The following is a 22,177-nucleotide window of genomic DNA, read 5'->3' as shown; positions in this document are numbered from 1 at the left end:
TCTGTTGGTCTGGTCTATACTAATTTACTTCCGTGCATTCGTGGCACCACCTACTGTTAAAGTGTTATAAAGCCATTACAAAAGTAAGAAATGTTTCTAGAGGGGAAGCCATTTGGATCAAAAGTAAAAGTTTCAGAACAGACTCAAATGTCCTGTTAATCATAAAAGAGAACGGAGGAGATTACTCGAAAAAAAGGAATGTTTTGTACTTTCATGTCAGTTACGACACTAACTGGTATTAAGTGTAAGAGGTTTTTAGATAAACTTATTCTGCTTAATGGTTATGAAGCTGCACGGAGATCTCTGACAATACTCTGTACCTAAGCTTATTTAATAAAAAGTTCACTTGCTATGGGGGAGGCTACAAAGGCAGCCTTTGCTGCTCTTTTGTTTATTCAACCCAAAATATAAGGACACAGTGTGGCAAGTTTACTGGCCAGGTGCAGGGGGTGGGGGCAGGGGTGAACATGCAGGAAAAGTAGAAAATGTGGGGAGAGAAATGATACTGAGACTAATATCAGCCATGCCCTCCCCTTGTCCTGTGATGAGTGCTGTGCAGACAACATTCAAGTAGTAGTGCTATGGTGAGACAATATGGATGTATGTCTCATGGCTCATTAAAAGTCAAAGTCTCAAAAAAGACGTTTGCTTCTCTGGGTACTTGAAGAACCCCTGTCAGTCCTTTTTAGGCAGTACAGGAGTCTGGCTCTCTTTGTGACCTCTTGGCAATGGCCGTGACGACGTGGAGTGAGCCGTCCTTTTTGTGTGGCGCGGATCTGGACTTGGTGCAGAGGATCCCAGCTTCGAATGAGCCAAGACACCCCCTCGGCATCAGCATCACAACTTCATCCTCCTAGCTTGAAGTTCACATTATAGTGACTTAAATGATGGAAAACTATGTTTCTTTGTGAAAAATGATAATTAAGGGAGAAGAAAAAACTTTACTGAAAAGTGAAAAAGCAGGTAATTTAGATGAAAGTATGTTACTCATCAGTCTTGACCAAAACATTCTTCTACTAGAGAAAAGCTCATATGAACTTTTCCATATTCAAAAAACTCTGGACCCTTTGTAATGCTAAAGTATACATTAAGCATGAAAAAGCATAAGAGAAAATTAGCTATCATTTTTAAGTGTTTACTGTGTAATCCTTAATACCTGCCCTAGAAGGAAAGCAGTATCATTTTACCTGAGTAAATTGTAGCTCAGGGGATGAGGAATGTGTCCAAAGTACAGGGATAGTTAAGTGGCAGAGGGTTCTTTTTTTTGAAGTTAGGTATCAGTTAAAATCACATTGGCATCATACCTTACATTAACAAACATTTTTTGAACTTTATTGTATGCCACTTTTCTAGGTTCTGGAGATACAATGTTCAAGAAAACAGAATTCCTGCTCTAATGAGTTTATATTTCAGTGGAGAAACACAACGGATGTGTGGATATATGGACAAACCAACCCAATACATTAAGACAGCAGTAAGTGCTAAGAAGAAAACAAAACATGGCAGTGGGATAACTTGAAGAGGAGTCAGAAATGGCCTCTCTGAGGAGTTGAGGAGTGATATTTATGCTCAGAGCCAAATAAATGAGCAGGAACAACATTCGAAGGTGGGTGGGAAGAATATTCCCGGGAGAAAGAGCACCTATTGCAAAGGCCCCAAGGAGGAAAAGCTTGGCAAGTTGAGGGGTAAAAAGGAATGTCTGCACCAGTGTCCCTGGAGCACAGTGGGAAGAGGGAAGCATGGCAGGGGTTAGAATTAGAGAGATGACAGGGACCAAATCCCCCAGGTTCTTGCCAGCCTTGTGGTATTGGGATTTCATTGTTAGTGCAATGAAAAACCATTGGAGAGTTTGTAAACAGGGTAGTGGTGTGACCCAATGTGTTTCGTAAAGAATGCTCACTACTGGGAAGAAAGGACAGCAGGGAGGCTAAGTAAGAGCTGATGGCAGTTTAGACTAGGGTGGTAGCAACAGATAGGAATAGTAGCATTCAGTATCTACTCTGGAGATAGAGCCGACAGGACTTGTTGCAGATTGCATGTAGATGAGGGGAAAAGAGCGATCAAGGTGACTTCTAATTTGTGACCTGAACTAGTTATGTTATAAATGCAGCTGGTATTTCACTCTGGAGACCAGCAGCAATGATAGGAAAGAAGATAAAATGTGTAAATCATCGGTATACATACGTATGGTATTTAAGCCATGGGACTGAATAAGCTTATGGAGAGAGAGTGAAGACAGAGAACATTCTTGAGTCTGAGATCCTATGACATTTAGAAGAGAAGCCAACAAGAAAAACAGAAGGATGGCCAGTTGAGGAAGAGGAAAATCTGAAGAGTATGATGCCATACATTGAAGCTCAGAGAATTAAGAGCTTCAGGAAGGCAGAAGTTGTCAGTGAGGTCCAACACCGCTGAGAGGATGAGTAAGGCAAATGCAGGAATGGCCATTGAATCTGGTAAGACAGAGGTCCTTGAAGACCTTCCTAACAGTCATTTTAGCAGACTGACGAGGATGCAGACCTAACTGGAATGGATTCAGGGAAGAATGAGGTAAGGAAAAGGAGACAGCACATAAACACAAATCTACATGGGAGTTTTGCTATGAAGGGAAGCAGAAAACAGGACAATAGCTAGATTACAAAACTTTTATTTGTATTCTTGTCTGTTAGTAGTATAGGCTGCACCTGGGCATGACCTCACCTTTCCTCTCTGATTATTTTTATTTTGTTTTTAATTCTGTGAGCATCTCTTCTGTCAGGAGGCTTACAATATTCTGGCTGGTTCAAGACCACCACTGCGTTGCCCTTTCAAAGCATAAACCTATGCTACAAAATTTTCCATTTCCCTCAACTAGCTATCACTAAAGAAAACAAACCATTTTCTCCTTCCAGGGGAATGCATTTCTTTAAAGAAGATGCTTAGAGAGAGGGCATTCTATGTAAAAGAAGTTAGGAAAGAGTATGTTACAATTCGTCCACCATGCTACAGGTTCACACCCCTTTGCTAACTGAAAGTACCCCAAATTCAGTTGCCACATTAGTCAGCTTCCAAGAGTTTGCTCAGTAGGTTAAGAGCTGGCACTGAGAATGAAGCCCAGAGCTCATGTCTGCAAGTGGCATTTGCTTGTCCTTTGGGAGTTCCATGGCAGGGGTGGAACCAGACATGATAGGGTGCATATCTGTTTTCTCTTCCTGGAGATAAAATTTAAATACCTTCATAGTCTATGATAGCAACTTATAACCGACAGGCAAAAGCATTATTCTTGATGGCACCCACAGCCAGAACTTGTACTGAGTCATTCACCATGTCTTCCAGGGATATTTTCCAAATGGGGTAGTGCAGCACCTCCACTAGTCATCATGAATCTACTGCTAATGGTGGCTCAGTATGAGGTGTGGAGGAATGATGGGCTCTTTTTAAAAACTCAGACTTCTCATATGTTAATTCAATCAATAAATACTTAGTGAGGGCTTACCATGTGCCAGGCACTGGTGGTACTACAATAATTAAAACAAAAATCATTGTTGTCATGGAATTTAGTTTCTAGTGGGAGAAGACATACAATAACAAACCATATATAAGTAAAACATTCATTATAGTGATAAGTGACATAAAGAAAATTAAGGCAGGGGAGAGGGATGGTATCTTAGTTCAGGCTGCTATAACAAGAACACCATAGACTGGGTGGCTTGAACAACAAGCATTTATTTCTCCTGCAGTTCTAGAGGCTGAAAAGTCTGAGAGCAGGGTGCTAGCATGATTGGGTTGTAGTGAGGGCTCTCTTTTTGGTTTCCTTATGTGGTGCAGAAAAAGGGGAGGGGGGTGGAGAGAGAGACAGAAAGAGAGAGAGAGAGAAAGAGAAGAGCACTCAGGACTCTGCATCCCAATCAGGTCACCAATTCTATCATGGGGACTTCATGGCCATGACCTCATCTAAACCTAATCACCTCCCAAAGGGCCCACCTCCAAATACCATCACACTGGAGATTAAGGCTTCAACAAATGCATTTTGAGGGAACAAAAACATTCAGTCTATAGCAGATAGGGACCACCACGAGAGAGGCTTGCAATTTTAAATAGGGCCGTCAGGGAAAGCCTCATGGGGGTAAAGACCTCAAGGAGGTATGGAAATGATCCGGGGCAGATGCATATCTAGGGAAGAGCATTCAAAGCAGGGGAAATAGACCCATAGGTTAAGAGCATGTTTAGCAGGTTCAAAGAAAAGACTCTCAGGACAGGTCTGGAGCTGAGGGAGAAGAGTAAATGTGGTGAAAGATAACACGAGGACAGATCACGTAATGACGTGTAGGTCACAGGTGAGGGCTTGGATAATTATCCTGAATGAGGTAGGAAGGTGCGGGGAGGGTTGAGCAAAGGGGTGATACGATCTGGCTTATGTTTTAGACTATTCTGGCTGCCGTGTTGAAAGTAGCCTGGGATGGGGCCAGGAAGGCGAGGACAGGAGATCAGTTAACTGCCCTTCCCCCAAATCCAGATGACTGACTTGAGCCAGGATGGTTGCTGTAGGGATGCGAAGTGATCAAATTCTGGAAACTGGGGATTTGATGACAGATAAATAATGAGATGTGAGAGGGAAAAAAGGCATGAAGAATGACTCTGAGGTTTGTGGCTTTAGCAAATGGAAAGTTGACTTGCCATGATCTGAGATAGTTTCTGGGAAAAGATCAAGAGCTTGGTTTTGGACATGTGAGGTGTAAGATTTCTCACAGACATTCAGGTGAAGATGCTGAGAATGCAGGTGGGTACGATGAGCCTGGAATTCAGAGACAAGGGGTGGACTGGAGGAGCTATCAGCACACAGATAGCATCTGAAGCCACAAGCCTGGAGGAAATGATGTAGGGAGTGAGTGTAAATAGAATAGAGAAGAAGAGGTCCAAGGAATCAGCCCTGGGACATCCAGCATCAGAGGTCAAGAGGACAAGATGAAGACTAGAGAGTTAATGAGGAAGGAAAGCTTGTGTAGTGTTTTGAGAAATGAAAAAAGTATTTCCAGAAGGAAAGAGAGGTCAGTTGCTAACAGGTCAAATAAAATGAGGACTGGGAAGTGAATTTGACAAAAGCAATTTGGCTGGTGTGGTGATTAGAGAATGTTTATGAGATAATGTGAGAGGAGAAAAGTATAGGAAGTATGAACTACTCTTTTGAGTCATATTGTAAAGGAAAAAAATGGGGTGAGAAGTTTTTAAAATTTTTTTTTAAAGATGGTGGGGAAAATAATAGCATATCTGTATGCTGAGGAGAAGGATTCAGTTGAGAGGGAAAGCTGTGGCTTCAGGAGACAGAGAGAAGTGCTGGAGCCACATCCTTCAGCAGTGAGTGCCCAAGTGGAGGGGTGTGTCTTTGCTTGGCACATGGACCATTCATGCACAGTAAGAGGAGAGAGGGTACGGCGTATGGGCCTGGCCGCAGAAAAGTGGGTGGATAAGGGGTGGCAACTTGTGCCAAGTCTCTTGTGATGTTTTTATTTTCTCAGTGATGTAAAAGGAAAAGTCATCAGCTAAATGAAGATGGGGGGAGGAGGTGTTGAGAGTCATTTAAGAGAATGGAAGGATGAACGGACTAGAGAAAAACAGGATGCTAAGATAGGAACCTGTAACATGTAAATTACTTTCCTCTTCAAATGAGACCTCTTGGAAGGCAAATCCCTGTCATCTTAAGTTTTGGAAAAAGGCAAAATCCACTTGGAGCTAAGTATGAAGAATAAGGTACATGATTTAAACCAAGAAATCCTATTTTGGCCCAAACCAGGGAAGCCCTTAAGGTAACTGAGTTAATCCATCAAAGAGATCAAAATGCCAGCCCTCCCCTTAGTGTTTACTATCGCAGATAATTGATCTCGTAACCCTAAGATACTGCAACATTCTGAAACAAAATATTAAACTATCTTCTGTAGTATGTGTTAATTTTTAAATTTTAATTTAGTTCAATTTTAATTTTTAAATTGGTAATTTATGTATATATTAAGCACATACCGAGTCCCCAACTGTTTCACATAAATGTGAGATGTCTTAGGATTCTTTGTACTCTGCATGGAAAAGACTACTGAGGAGGCACAGGTTTGCTTAAGCTGCCACTGCCTGCCTTTCTTACAATGTATATCTTACAGTATATAACAGTCTAAATAAACTATAAATCCCTTGGGGTCTGATAAATGAGAGAAAACTGTACTTTCTGTTTTCCAAATTTCCCTTGGACAGCTAATTCATAATTTACTATTTTATAGATATAATATGTTTTAGAAATATAAAATAATATAGCCATATATATAGACTATCAGGAGATCTTGGAATACCAAACCTAGCTTTAGAAGGTAAAGGCATCAAGTAAAATAAAAATTAAAGATGTTTAAAGGAAAACCCTAGAGTGTCTGTGGCAGTACTAAAGAAACCTTCCTTCCTGGGGTTACTAGCATGCTATTTTCTTGATGTAACTTAATGGTAACAATAAAGTTGGTACATTATTACTGTGTCACTATCCTACAGCAACACAATAAGAGCTCCAGAGAAGAGAATATAAATATACAATGCAAATTAAAAAACCAAAGTAGATATGTAGACTTTTATTAGGACAAGCATTTCCATAACCATAAAGACCTCTTTAAAACAAATAAATGTCTGAAGATCTTTGTTAGTGGTCCAAAATGAAGTAAAAATTAGTAAAATTAATTATAAATGAATACATTTCAGCATGTAAACCAAAGAGTCTTCTATAGATTTTTAATGCCACGACCTATTTACATTATTTTCTAAGTTAGAGTGACTAATAACTAATGTGAAAACCATAATTAATACAGATGACAGGGATGATATTGTACTTTTCCAAAGTAAAGAAATATACTTGATATAATATTTCTATAAATCCCATTTGATATAACAAAATAAACTTTACTTGGCAAAATTTTTTTTTAAATCTAAGAAAAAACAGACATGATAGAAAGACAGATATTGTATATAAATAATTTAAAAATATTGTCAGGCAAAGAAATGTAAAACCATTATTTGAATATATGAAAATGCTATAATATAAAGCAAAAGGTTGTCAAAATACAGAAGAGATATTCAAGATCATGAAATAGTGACAATTATTTCTAATGTATAGTAGATACCAAAATGCCCCAGGAAAAATGAGCAGAACTATTTCCTGAAGTGGTGGTGACAAAGGACAGATTTAGCTTTCAAAAATGCAAGAAATACAGCAAATTAACTTACCACCTCCTTCAAATGTAAGTGAGAACTGCTTGGGAGAATTTAGGCACTGTTAGCACACCTCATGCCAGTTAATGAAATGCTTGGTATTTCAGTAGAAAACTATTTCAATGGTGAAAATGGAGCAGGAATCAGAAGCATATTCTGCTGAGACACTAGGTAGTTGACACTTTCTCGAACTGGAAAAACATTTCATAAGAAGGCATATAGAGTTATTGACTGAATCAAATTTGTTCTAGAAGTAATTCATGCCTAGTGAAACAGCTTACCAGCCGCCACAACTCTGGGATCCTCATGAGACTGATGTCTCCCAGCTGCACGACTATCCGCACTCTCATTCCACCAAAGAACATAAACTGCGGAAATAAACAAAAAATAGTTTCTAAATAATATGTCATTAATAAATAAATACCGAAAAATGAATCAGAAATGTTGTCTTTTTCTTTAAATCAAAATAGTGACATCAAAAAGGTAAAACTAAATATGTTAGTGATAAGATTTCAGAGGGGTCAGAGATTTGGGAGAGAAATTTATAAATTAATCAATCAAACAGGAAACAGCAGGCTGAAGAGGAGATGCAAAGGAACATAGCTAAAGGCTCAATTATGACTAGCTCCAGCTTTCATCACTTCCTATTACATTTGATTTTATTTTTTAAAAAGCAGATTATAAAAAATTGTGTTAAGTGTAGAAAATTTAGATGATACAAAGAAAGAAAACATTAAAATTAGCATAATTTTAATTTCCTAGATAAACCTCTATTATTAATAATATATGGCATTTTTTTTTGAAAAAAAATGAGTAAACCAAATTAAGGTCTTTCAGTATATTATGCTTAGAAACAGATTTTTAAAAAATCAACAATATGAGAATTTTCTATGTCAATATTAATTCTAATGGCTATATGAATTCCTCTGTATCTATGTAACAACTTTTTATACTAACCCCTTATTGTTGATTATTTAGATTATTACCCAATATTGTAGTATTCCACAAAATACTGAAATAAATGTTTATACATAATTATAAGCCTTCTATAATTAAAATTTACTACATGTTAGCTGTATAGATTTTAGAAAATGCAGATAAATAAAAGGAGAAAGTAACCATTTCTAATCTTACCACCCTGAAATAACCACTTGTCTATTTTGGTGTATCTTTTCCACATTTATATATATGTATTTTTATGTATATTTATATATTTATAATGTACATATAGCATATATATTTATGCTTACATAAGATTCGTTGATGTAAATGATGTATATGTATGTCTACTTGTGTATTACAAGTACATTTATTATATAACTAGGGTCATAACACATTGTTTCCAGTGTTTCCTTATCGTAGACAAGGCTGACCTAAGCTTCATTGGTGCAGCACCTACATGTACACCTACAATAATAACAATGCTGATGACTACTACTAACATCTATTGGGTGCTTACTGTGTGCCAGACCTAGTTTTAAGCATATTTCGTGTATTCATTCACTTAGTCTTCATAATAACCCATGTTGTAGGTTGTAGCATTTTATGAATGAGGAAACTAAGGTACAGTGAGATTAAGTAATTTACTCAAGGTCACTAAATTAGTAAGCGATTAAGCTAGGATTTGAACACAGGCAATCTGGATCTGATTATTTCCTTAATATAAATTCCTAAAATTTAAATTGAGAAAACCAAAGGACTGTGCTCCAGAAATGATGTATCAATTTATACTCAGCAGATTATCATTCTCCCATTATGCTGAGAATGAATTTAAGATTAAAAAGTGTGTGCATACCATTTTCAGTTGTTTTTTCTTATAAAAGTTATACATGTCTAGTATAGAAAATTAAAATAGAAACTTTAAAAAAACCTTTAATCTTATCATTCATTATTTGACTACTATATATTTTATGTCCTTTCAAATGTCTTTGCTGTATTACTAAATGTATGTATTAATATATACAAACACATCTATGCATATTCCCTAAAAGCAGTACTGGCAAAGACAAAAAAAAAATTTAAGGCTTTTTATTTACATTGCCAAATTTTTTGAAGGAAAAATTATACCAACATGAACTATACCCAGTATATGAGTACTTAATTTTTCCCTTACCTAACTATATGTCTTTGCTAGGTAAAAAATTGTATCTCATTATTGTTTTCATTTGCATTTTCTTTAAAATATATTTAGCAGCCATCTGTATGTCTACCTTTGGGTAAGTTTTCATTTTTTCTTTTTGCTTTCGGATTTCATTTATGGTGATTTAGGGCATGCAGAAAATTTGAGCCTTTGCATAATAAAATTATCAATTAATTATTTTCCCTTCATCGTTTCTTCATAACTTTTTAGCTTAGAAATATAGTCCCCATCCATATTATTAAATACATTCATTTATATGAATATATGAATGAATTATTCATCTATTAATTCATCTAATAATTCATCCATTTAATAATTCTACATCATTTTTTATCTTGAATCTATAATCCGTTTAAATTTTATTAGCATATGGTGTAAGACAGACATGTAATAATTTTCATAAATTTTCTCCTCATCATATATTTTCCAACTTGGAAATACATTTTTTTGTATATTCTGATTATTTTCTTTGTATATATTACTAGAAGTTGAATATGTGGGTAAAGATCAGGAACTCAGCTTTGAATATGTTAGGTTTGAGATGTCCATTGAAATAGGGAAATTGAGGAGGCAATTGGATATAGAGTCTTTCAAATATTTTATGAGGTATTCTTAGTCATTTATTCTTCCAGATGAACTTTATACACATTTTTTTAGATTAGCACCAAAAACTCTCTGAAAATCCTCACTGCAATTAATTTCAACTTTAAAAGTTAAGTGCCCAAAATCGGTGTTTTAGTAAATAAAGTCAGTCAGTCTATCTATCTATTATGCTATCTATGTGTACATCTATCTAACATGCTATCTAACTTGCTAAAGTGTTAGGAAGTCATTATCGACTATGAATCTGCATTGTTTCTAGCCTGTTTATATCTAGTAACATTTTGTTCTTTGTATTCCTATGTCATTATATAACAAAGACAAAAATGTTAGCAGTATTATCTTGAAGTAATGGAAAATGAGTTATTTTTTTCCTTTTTCATTTGGAGACAATCTCTCTACCCTGAGTAATCTTATTTTTTGAAAATCAATAAAAGTATATTTAGAGGAAAAAAGAATATTTCTTGAGGATCCCTTCAATTTTAAAATTTTATAATTTTGATGTGTCAATGGAAAGCAGCAATTTAGCATTTGAAATAGGCTCCATAAAGTATTAATATTCTAAAAAAGTAAAATGTAAACCCATTTTTACAACCCTTAAAATTATAAAAAACTAAAAATTTGGAAATAAAAATTAAAATAGACACCATAATGAAAAAGAGAGACTAACTCAAGAAACTCAATAGATCACCAATACACACTGCAATTACACAGAAGGAATGGACAACTGTACCTCTGTTGAGTTCTCCATATTCTGTGTGGAAAACACCAACTAGTTTTGCATAGCCTAGATTGACATGGGCATTAATTGCCCTTTTGAATGCATCACCCCACAGAGCTGGTCCACCAGGTTTCATCTGAAAAATAGCCAGTTCATAGACTCCTAGAATAGGGAGAAAAAGAATTATTTTACAAAAGATAATCAAGAAATTTTTAATCAGGTTTGTTTGTTTCAAGCAGAAGGCTGACCAACATATTCGTATTTGGAGGATAACCCATGTATACATATTTATGTAGTCATATTTATTAATTCTCTGCATTCTTTTTCCTTGCTTTGATGGTTAAAAAGTCCTTGTCCATGTTTAAGGGTCAGTTGTTAAGCTTAATCACAAAGAAAAAAGGAAAAAGGATTGGAAGCTATGTATAAACTATCCTCTGAAATGTTTTTAATCTGTAAAATTTGTCAATAAAACAGATACTGACACATTATAATGAAATATGATTTTTTGAGCTGCCCAAGTCTACACTTTTTAAAAAAATTTTTGTATTTTCACATATAATGGGGATGCAAATGTTTAGGTTACATATATTGCCCTTGCCCCACCTGAGTCAGAGCTTGAAGTGTGTCGATCCCCCAGACGGTGCACACCGCACCCATTAGGTGTGAATACACCCATCCCCTTTTCCCCCGTCCCATCTGCCCAACACCTGATGAATGCTATTCCTATATGCGCACTTAAGTGTTGATGAGTTAAAACCAATTTGATGGTGAGTACATGCGGTGCTTGTTTTCCCATTCTTGGGATACTTCACTTAGTAGAATGCCGAGTCTACACTTTTAAAAAAGAAATGAGTAACAGCAGTACTTTTTTCTTTGTATAATTTCCCCTTAGAGGATTTCATTTCTAACAAGAACAGCAAACAAACAGTTGACCTGAAGTCATGTCTGAGTCTTTGAGGAAAAAAAGAAAACCCTGAAGGAGATGGTCTTATTGTTCCTAAATATCCAGGCAAAAGCTTGAAAAGCATTTTATTGATACCTTCTGGTCAGAAGTATGGGGTGGGTGGAGAGAAAGAAACTACCAGACAAGATTAGATTAGATTTCTTGTGTAAGAAAAAGGAAAAAAGTACAGTTACTAAAGAATTATGAACAACATAGAGGAAGAGAACTAAGATCTGACACTGTTTCAGAAGCCAAGTATTTTATTTAGATAGTGCTGAAAGCTAAGGGGAATTTTAAGTGTATTAGGATCCAAATAAGATTTTTCAAATCTCTAGTAATTTAAAATAAAATACAAAATTGAGTTTATGGGAGAAATAAAATAAAATTTAAATTAGTCTATGCTTTTCTAATCTGACCTATGTTTAAAACTGGGTTGAGGTAATTATTTCCTTAAGTGAGCAAGAAGTAAAATCAGCAAGTAGAAAAACCTGAAGGAATTATTTTCAAACCAAGAAATGAGAAAGAGGAAAGTATACAAGTTAAACTACAATAATATAGCTTAAGAGTTTAAGTTAATTTATTCCCCCAAACAGTCAGTCTTACAAGCAAAGATGTACTTCATGATTTAAGATTAGCTGAATTTGTGGAAAAAATACTTGTATATTTAAAAATTGATAACATTTTAAAACTGTGACAAAATTTCATAAACTTCCCTTTACCTACCTATACCTGTTTTCCTTGCTCCTAATTCCCACTTTTCCACCTTTACTGACCATGTTGACTTTTTATATAACACAGCTAACCTTTAAGAGTCAGTCAGATTCCAATTTGGAAAAGTACTTCATTATTTGATGTTCATTGTTTTAAGGATAAGCAAAGAGCTCAAATTCATTTTTATCTCCATATTCACCATACAGTTATACATAAAACAAAGAATTTTATTTTTTCTTCTGTGGAACTTTAGTCTTCATAGCATTAGATCTTTAGTATTTTACTCCTTAAAACTCAAAGTCTAAGAAGGAGGAAGTACTTAACCTTCTTTTGGAGGCTTTTCTAACTTGCACCATGGTACCAGATAAGTAATATCAAACTCTTGTTCTTCAATTAGAGGCCAATTTGAAATGGTCAATTGTTCCTGCCATTCCTTATCTTTGACTAAGGCTTTGCGAACTTCAGTTCGATGAGCAAAATTATCTGCGGGAAGAAAAGAATTAAGAAAAATAAAAATTTTCAATTTAAAATCACCTATAATTTTCTTTGGATTTCATTCAGTTCAACAAATGTTCATCAATGCCATATAAAAACGCTGTGTTCTGTCACTGGAGATACCAACATAAATAGCTGTGACAACTGCCCTTAAGTTACTCATGGTCTAAAAGGGTAGTAGAAATGTAAAGAACTAATTTTAATGTCATATAATGGCTTTACAGGCTTTACCACTTTAGTAGGCAGTTGTGGAAATTAGGTCAGTTATTGAAACTTTCCGTGTCTGAGTTTCTTATTCTGTGAAATGGAGATGATAATATAACACCTACCTCCAAGGTTGTTCTGAGGATTAAATGAACTAACACATGAAAAGACCTTAGAACGGGGTTTAGTACCTTAGTCAGTACTCAGTGTATGCTAACTATTCTTATTAATTAATTGAGGCATTTGATGTATAGTGCTAGTTTGGAGAAAGACTATTTTTCCTTGGTGGTGGTGGTGGGTGATCAGGTCAAGGTACACTTTGAATCAAATTTAACATAAGTGAAATGAAGATGTACTTTTAAAGCCTGTCCTCCTCTGAACAAACAGCTTCCAAAGAAATAATGCTGATTCTTTCACTTATTGTCAATCGTTCTTTTTCCCTACAACTTATTTCTTTTCTTTCTAAGTTACCCAAACAGATATATGCATTTACCAACCTGAGGGACTAGTACAGTCAGCCCTCTCTATATCTGTGGGTTGTACATCTGTAAATTCACCCAACTGGATTAAAAATATTAAAAAAATACACAATAAAAAACAAAAACAATACAGTATAACAACTATTTTCATAGCACATACATTGTATTAGTTATCATAAGTAATCTAGAGATGACGTAAAGTATATGGGAAGATGCGTGTAGGCTCTGTGCAAATACTACACCATTTCATATAAAGGACTTGTGCTGATTTTTGTATTCACAAGGTACTGGGGTGGCGAGACGAGGGGGTGGGAGTGGGATGAGATCCTATAACCAAATCCCTATGAGTACACAGGGACGACTATACTATATTTACTATTACGGCCTCCTAGGACTAATCTAAGACTAACGGTAAAAGGGTTTTATATGATTTATGCTGGGGATAAGGAATAACACCTATCTGATAACTTAAGTGAGTTATAAGGCTTTATTAGCAGTTTTTTTAATGGGACATGATTCAGCTTGTGGTATATCTATAACATAAATTATGTTTTAATGGGGCTTGTTTTATTATAACAGGGAAGAACTAAAGAAAGGTCATGTTAAGTATAAAATAAACACTTTTCATATTAAGTTACTTATGACTATTAACTTTGGACACTTATCACTAAATACTAAATGAAATTATTAAAAGTTCTTTAGATATTATCAAGTCCTGATGTGGATGGTTAAGAATAGACAGTGGAGTAACAAACATTCTAGCAATTCTTGTAACTTGTTTTACTTCCTCTACTAAACCCAGGGGTAGGTAAGCTTTAATATGGGAAGGACTCTTTCTGATTCCTTTCCTTTGCCTACCTAGAGTAGTATGACAGTGAATTCCTTGAAACTCTGGGGTACAGAAATGAAACAAAAGTGGTCTCAAACATAAAAGAATTACCAAATGTCAGAGTTAGGTAAAGCTTAAAAGGTAACCACCATCCCCTATAAACCTCCATTTTTGTAAAGCCCCTACATGCTTGAATTATTTCTGCTAAAATATTGATATCTGGCCATAGGGGTAATAGTAAGGAAAGATACTTCTCCTTTCCATTTGTGATCCTAACCCACTTGGACTTTTGCAATCACTGCTCTAAATTTTTCATAAACCAACTTTATAACAAACCATTCTAAAATTTTTCTGAGAATTAAAGTCTAGTTCATAATTTTATGATTTGATATATGAGACTTCACATTTTCCTACTTATAACATAAGAGTTCAAGCAAGGGGTTGTTAGAGGTATACCATTGGAAGAATAATCACTAAATTTATTTTTTGGTATTGTTTTTTAAAAATATAACTTAAGCTATATGTATCTATAGTAATACAGATCCAAGAACTATGTTTCACGTAATATCTAACAGGATGAAAATCTTTACTAAACACTTAAACTAGATGACTCATACCATACTTCCAAATATGAAACACTTTATTCACTCTGCCTCCAAATTCTACACTCCAGAATCCAACCAATTCAGAGTGAGCGGTCCGAAGATGAATGTTTTTCTTAACATTTTCCAAGAACTCATTCATTTTCGAAGGTTTAAGGTAATAAGTACGACATTCATAGAATGTTCCATCATATTGTCTGGGGCCTGTAGCAAAAAATGAGCACACCTGCAGAAGAAAAAGCAACTTTAAATATTTTGGGAAGGCAGGTTTCATTACACTATGTAACAACCAAATCTGAGTCTGGTACTTCTATTGCCAACCCTCTACGTACATTTGTTTATACAGAGATGTCAATAAAGATTAACTCTTTTCTTTTTCAAGTTTCTAAAAGAATGGGGATGGCTATTCAGGTCAAAGTATTTCCTAAATCCAGTGATGAAGACCACTGATCAAAAATAGGACTGGAATGTAACTAATGTAAAAGGAAGCTATGACCTATCCAATTGCATTGTATTATTGGGGGAGATGTATGCATGTTGAAAAGGGAGAAATCAACAAGTTAGAATTGTCTGAATCCCTGTTTCTAATTACATTTATTACACCCAATTATACCAGGTTGATGGAAATATCCTTTAAGAACCATTAGTTCCCTTTGTAATAGTCATAGTCTCACTATGTAAATTTCTGTCCTAATTTGGTTCTCTGAGCTTGAGCGAACTTAGCTTTCAGTAGCAAAATGCCCTGCCAGAAATTATTCTCTCAGTTTGTGTGTCTGTGTGTGTGTATACATATAAGTATATACAAATGTATATGCATTAACACACATGTACACACACACACTCCTGTGGCATCCCAGTTACAAATCCATTTTTAAGTAGGTTTGTTTAGCATGAGACAACTTCCTGAAGCTGACTAACCAGAATTATCTATTAGAACAGTTTTAATAGGTTTCTTTCACTGACATATTTTTGATTACAACATATAAATGTCTGCATATTTTATTTATGTGTAAAATGTCTTAATTATAATTGAGTTCATTCCATTTATGTCCACTATGACTTATGTTCCTATTGCCCCAGTGTCTAAGTTTAATTGAAAAGAAGTTCTTCCCACCAAAAGCAACTGCAGCTACCCCTTCTTTTGATAGACATTCTTTTTGGGTCAGTTAAACAAACTCTAATAACAGAATGATACGAAAATAAAAAAAAAAAACCCTGCTTAGTATCTATAGTTAAAAAAAAAAATAAAAATAAAACAAATATATCAGAAAATGAGCCAATGGGGTACTTGTAACAATTGTTTTTTAAGCTGACTTTCAGGGATTTGTATTTGGAGATGTCAAACTAAACAAAAGACATTAGAGAAAATTATCTTCAAATGCATTGAGTTTACTGTGAAATGAGAAATGAGGATTATAACCACAAACGCATGGACCAGCAAACCACCAGTGCATCCGGTGAGAGATGGGTAAAGGGAAGCTTTAATTAGCAAAAAGTGAGAGGTTCCTGTAAGCTGCTTAGAAACAGTTCTTGGTTCCAGAGGCTCAAAGCCAGAGTGTAGGGGCTGGGCCTAGAAGAGAGGATGGCTGGATGGAAAGAACGTGAGCAGGGTGAATGAAGGGACAGGCGAAAATGCCTGTCTGAAGCTGCTTGTTTGCTGTGTGCAAGGTCAGCTGAGAACAGCTGACCTGTATGGATGTTGTTAAAGAAATTAGCAACGACCCTGACCTTTTGCACATGTCCTGGGAAATAAATACAGGAAGGAAGTTATCTAAGGAGGCCATTTTCTCCTTCAGATATTGGCTTTTACCCTTCTCTCCTAAGGACTATGTGTTTCGAGTAATTATTCATTCCTTCGCTAGCGAGCTCAGGAGTGAAAAGCGGTGGCTACAGGTGGTGACACCCCCGATGTGATTCATGAATCCGCACGTCCAGTGAGTGTTTTCGTCGTCTGGACTACAAGGGGAATCATCCTGGTAAGGGACAGTCCCGCCTGCTACTTTGGGAAAGGGACCGGCGTGTGTAGTTCAGAAGGGGATTTCTAATATGGGGCAGCACCTGACAAAAGATCAGCAAATTGATCTGTGCACTTTGTAACAACTCTCAAAGGCTGCCCAGTGTTCTCTCTAACCAAAAGCTTAACAACTCTTGTGTGCAGTAAGACAGCATTGCCCCTGGTTCCCAGATGAGGGCATGTTAGAGTTAAAGCTCTGGGAACAAGTAGGGAAGGTTTTTAAGAAGAATCTCAAGCAGGGGTTTCTGGTGCCCCTTGCAGTGTTAACTACACAGAGCCTGGTGCGAACAGCACTGACTCCCTTACATGTTCCTACAGGTTCTAATCCATTGGAACCCGCTCCTCCTCCTCTACCGTCTGCTCTGCTGGAGGAGCTGGCGTCCCCTGCCATAAAATTCCTGAATCCTAAGCCATTCTCTCCACCATCGCCTTCTGAGGTTCAACAGAAGCAGCTACCTACTTCTCCTCCCCATCTCAAAAGGGGTCTCTATGCCTCCCCTGGTAAACCATCCGCTTTTCTTTGCCTAAGAGAGGGCCAATCTTTATAGGGATGAGATTTGCTAGAACAATGGAATCTTCTAACTACTCAGTCTTTTCAATCGGGGCCACTGCTCAGGTACATCCAGTGCAACCCACACCTTTACAATGGACTACTAATTCACCCATCTGGATAGAGCAGTGGCCCATTAAGCAGGATAAATCAAAACATTTAAAATCTCTTGTCTAAGACCAACTTAAAGTGGGACACATAGAACCTTCCCTGAGCCCATGGAACATTCCTGTATTTGTCATACCTAAAAGAGCAATAAGTGGTGTTTCCTACAGGACCTAAGAGCTCTTAATGCTATTATAGTCCCTATGGGACCGCTACAACCCGGCCTTTCCCAGCTGTCATTAATTCCAAGAGATTGGCCTTTGATTGTAATTGAGTTAACATGGGGAAGAGGGTATGTTCAAACTTCTATAGGTCCCGAGTGGTTCCCTTCCAGACGAGTTCGCCTATATCCTGAGCTGGATTCCACAAATGAAACGTCTCTCCCTCCAGCTGCTGCCGACAGGGTCCCACCACGACAGACACGTAACACCATGACAGTGCCCAGGATCACATGGGGTCAGCTGAAACAACTAGAGACACAGGCTTCAGCTATAACACAACTGGGGGCTCCTCCTACCTCAGGTAACACTTTTCTGGTGTATTTGGTTATTGTTGCCTGTAATGGCAGTCAGGTACCCCAAAGGCTGCTTTGCAGCCTTTTTCTCCTTTTATTTCTCTCATGCAGTACAGCCACAGTTCACTGGGCTCACGTCTTAAACCTGCCTGTGTTTAAGCCCCTAACATGGTGGGACTTGGAGATCCCTCTGTCTACCAATGACTGGAGATGGACTGGACGAGTATGGTTGCCTCTATGGTCCTGGCAGAGAAATGGAACAGACTAGCTTTATATCAGAGTCAGTAGCTTATCATTCCTCTAATCCTCCTGTATGTGTGTGTTACCAACTTACATTATACAATATGGTGCATTCCTGTGACCAACCAAAATTATCTATTATCAACTGGTCATGTTTGGTCTTGTCACTTTTTTTACTTTCTAGGACAGATCCGCCAATTGATGACCTCTCAACACCATTATGTAAAAGACACTGGCTAAAGCTTACATCTTTCTCCCACTCACACTCTGTCTCTAATTTTAAATAAAAAGGGGGATATGTGGAGGGCTGGGCCTAGAAGAAAGATGGTTAGATGGAAAGAACGTGAGCAGGGTGAATGAAGGCTCAGGAGAAAACACCTGCCCAAACCTGCTGAGTGCAAAGGTCAGTTGAAAACAGCTGACCTGTGTGGATGATAAATTAGCAAACGACCCTGACCTTTTGCACGTGTCCTTGGAAATAAATACAGGAAGGAACTTAGCCATTTTCTCCTTCAGAGTTTGACCTCTTCCCTTCTCTAAACACTGTGTTTCAAGTAATTATTCATTCTTTCGCTATGGAGCTCAGGAGCAAAAAGCAGCCGCTATGCCAGAGTTGTCAGTGCATTAGTGGAGATGTCATTACTGGGCAAGCCTTTGAAGAGCATCTTATCCAAACTATGGCAGTTCTAAAGAATGTCTAGTGATAAACTTCATCAAAGCAGGAGATGCATGCAGGATGTGAAAGGGTTTCTTGGGTTTTTAGAAAGTCCTTGGAAACTTCTTAGACATGTAAGTGTGAACCTCCTTTCCTAGCCCCATTTTTGTCTGGGTGTGACAAAGTGATTTCATCTTGGTATGTGCAACTTTCACAGAGCACAAATAGGTGGTCAAATGCACACATTTTTAATTATTTTTCTCAGAAATACACAATGGGGAAGCTCAAGAAAAGGTTAACTGCAGAGAGGTGTGGCTGGGTGGGAGCGCTGAGATTTTTGTTGCACAACAGACTATAATATAATGGTGCTGGGACAGAAATCATGAATTTTTCAGGCTCCCTTGTCTCCAAGTTGGGGCTCATTCTCACCAGCAACGAATTTCAATTTCACTTACAACAATTGGTAGACGTTTTTTAAAATCTCAAAGTTCAGAATGACAATGTATGGACATAATCCTTGGCCCTTTCCCGAGGCTCAGAAGTATAAAGACTACATTGTCAATCTAGAGTGAATAGACATTAATGGCTTTTCTTTAGTGTTCACCAGAAAGTCTGCCTCTGAAACAGGTCAACCCCCTTCTTGTGCTGCCTCTTGAGAAAGGAGTAAGAAAAAGAAATCTCTGGGTTTGATTCACAGGTAAGGCTGAATCATAAACTCCATTTTGTACATTTCTCATCCAAGGTTATCATGTTGGCTCCAGGGCTCCGGACCCTGCCTGGCTTGGGGACAGACCGCAGGAGACTCGGGTGACTGGGCGGGGTCCAGCCCTACGGGACCCTGGGCTGCTTCCTCAAGTTTCTCTGGAAAATGCTTGGAAGTTGTGTATTTCGTTTCAAAGGGGAGGCCGGTTCTGCTGCAAGCGGCTGGTTGGCTTTCCCCGCTTGAACCTAAAATCTGGAGGGGGCGGTGGCCTGTAAAGCCACAAATCAACAGGAACCGTGATATCGCCGGGCGGCAACGTGACCAGCGCTCCCGGAGCCGCAGTCGCGACGGCGCCGGGCCGCAAAACTGCTTCAGTGGTGTCCTGGGGGCCGCCTGGCATCCAGGCCAGAGAAGCCCTCTGTCCGCGGCTGCCTGCGAGTGGGTCAGGAGGCGACCTCGGCAGGGTACCCTTGCCCTGGCAGCACCGCTCTCCTCACCCGTGTCCTCGGGACCCCGGCACAGGCCTCCTGGGTTCGCACTAAAACCTGACGACCGCGCAGAACTCCGGGTCTGGGCGCACGAACCCGGGGCGCATGCGCAGGGCGAGCGGGATTGGGGGGGCGCATGCGCGAGACTTATGCGGCCACCTCAGGTGCCCCGGCCCTCCCCAGGGCTAGGGATCTGGTGTGACCCAGTGGCTCGTACCTGGGGCGCAAGCGTCCGCGCAGCCAGGATCCTAGTCAAGCCGCTCCGGAGGGCGAGCATGGCGCAGCTTCGAGCTCTAAGAAAGGCAGCCAGCTGCTTGCTTCCTGAAACTCTCTCAAGGCTTCCCAACTGGAAGCGAGCCGCGACTGGACAACTGGCTGACGCCGGCTGGGGCGGGGCTGGCGGGGTGAGCTCCGCCCGTGGCCGGGAGGTGTGGCGCGTCGCGTCGGGCCAGTCATCTTGGAGTCTGTTTTTTTGGCGCTGAGCCCTGGTCCCTGTGTTTCCTCAAACGTTCTTGCCCCAGTGTCAAAGGTGATATTAAATGAGCTGAATGCTGAGATCGATCCTGCTACACCTTTCTGGGGTCACCACCTCATACGCTCCAATGCCCAGTTGTGTAGAATTTATAAAAGTGTAGGGATTGTGCTTGTGGTTCTCGATTGGGAAGGAAGGATGAGGATGGACACGTGCATGTGTAATGCTTTGCATTTAAAATCGTGGAGGGTTTTGCCAGAGTTAAGTTTTACGGTGTGATGGACATCTGTAGACCAACGAGCCTTCTCATTTCTGCATTGAGTGTTTTTTCCATCCCCATTACCATCCCAGCGTGACCTTGGAAGGTTCCTAATCAAGATTTAGATGAAATTGTCTACGAGCTCAGAGGAATGACAGCACCGAGCCTGATATGAAAAAGTCAAAGTTAAGCATACATAATTTGAAACTAGATAGTTGTGTAAACTTTAAAAGCAAAACAGCAGACCTCTGATCTAATCTTCCCAATCCCGGAGTATTGGTCCCCAGAATAACTACCTTCAACATTTCAAGCTGTTTCTTCTAATGCCTGTTTCAGTATTTTCAAATAGCGTTTTTCATTTCTAGATTTTTCAGTTATGGATAGCTTCTATGGACTTCCTTCTATGGAAGATGAGGATTTATGTCTCTTTTGTACCACGCCGCAGAATTCTTTCTTTCTAGCATCTAATAATGCTTGCATTAAAAAGTTAATTGACTATGTCATTAATTTACACTAGTCTACATTATGTTAATGTTTACCTTATTTTTGCTAATTACATTATTGCATACATTAATGAATATTGGTCATATAATTGGGACTAGGGGATTATTACAGGGCTATGGCCTGTGGTTGTATTGGCTGTGACTTGTGGAAGGGCTTTTGAATCATCTGTTCAGAGGAAGGGAGGCTTTTTAAAATTAATAATTCCAGAGAGATGGCTTAATTTTTCTAGTTGAAGGATATCTATTTGTAACCAGTTAAGACTGGGTCAGGACTGGATCTATGTGATTTATTTTCTTAGACTGTTTTTCACCCTGGAATTAACAGTGTATTCACTCATTCAACCAATATTTACTAAATTCCTTCTATGCTCCAGGCACTTTTCCAGAGACTGGTATACAGGATACAGGATTGAACAAAAGACAGAGTTCCTGTCCTCTTGGGACATATGGGCTGAGGGAACACACAAAGAGAAAATATATCAGGGATTAATAAATACTATGAAGTAAAATATAGTAGAATATAGAGAATAGAAGGTGCTGGAGGGAGGTCGTGCAAACTACTAGCTTTTTCTCATCATTTAGTCTCCCCTACCCCAACCTCCTCCATTTTTAAAATTACTAATAAAATTCTTGTAGCTTGGTGTGGCCTTGAACTAAGTCTTGATCAGTGGGAAGTGTCAGTGCCCTAATGACCTACAATTGATCTTAAATTGGTGGAGGAAGGATTGTTTGTTC

General features: G+C 38.2%; 1 protein-coding gene across 2 annotated transcripts; it reads right to left on the bottom strand.

Annotated features, from left to right (window-relative positions):
* Nucleotides 1-6,596: 6,596 nt before the first annotated feature.
* Nucleotides 6,597-20,587, bottom strand: LOC138387464 (protein NipSnap homolog 3A-like). 2 transcript variants are annotated; one of them, XM_069474515.1, is made up of 6 exons: nt 20,426-20,587; nt 14,955-15,165; nt 12,655-12,813; nt 10,689-10,838; nt 7,497-7,583; nt 6,597-7,406 (listed from the first exon to the last, which is right to left on the bottom strand). In XM_069474515.1, the coding sequence occupies exons 1-6, from the start codon at nt 20,483-20,485 to the stop codon at nt 7,330-7,332; spliced, it is 744 nt and encodes a 247-aa protein (XP_069330616.1). In that variant the 5' UTR covers nt 20,486-20,587; the 3' UTR covers nt 6,597-7,329. The 2 variants fall into 2 exon arrangements, with proteins under 2 accessions (XP_069330616.1, XP_069330617.1); XM_069474516.1 differs by lacking the exon at nt 10,689-10,838.
* Nucleotides 20,588-22,177: the final 1,590 nt, after the last annotated feature.

Source organism: Eulemur rufifrons, chromosome 7 (genome assembly GCF_041146395.1).
Source record: "Eulemur rufifrons isolate Redbay chromosome 7, OSU_ERuf_1, whole genome shotgun sequence".
Classification (NCBI taxonomy): Eukaryota; Metazoa; Chordata; class Mammalia; order Primates; family Lemuridae; genus Eulemur; species Eulemur rufifrons.
This window is presented reverse-complemented; position numbering and strand designations above follow the sequence as displayed.

Coding starts and splice junctions, on each gene's coding strand:
- LOC138387464 (XM_069474515.1), bottom strand. CDS start 20,485: ATGCTCGCCCTCCGGAGCGGCTTGACTAGGATCCTGGCTGCGCGGACG. Junction 15,166..20,425: donor CGCGGACGCTTGCGCCCCAG/GTACGAGCCACT, acceptor TTTCTTCTGCAG/GTGTGCTCATTTTTTGCTAC. Junction 7,407..7,496: donor TCCCAGAGTTGTGGCGGCTG/GTAAGCTGTTTC, acceptor ATGTTTTTCCAG/TTCGAGAAAGTGTCAACTAC.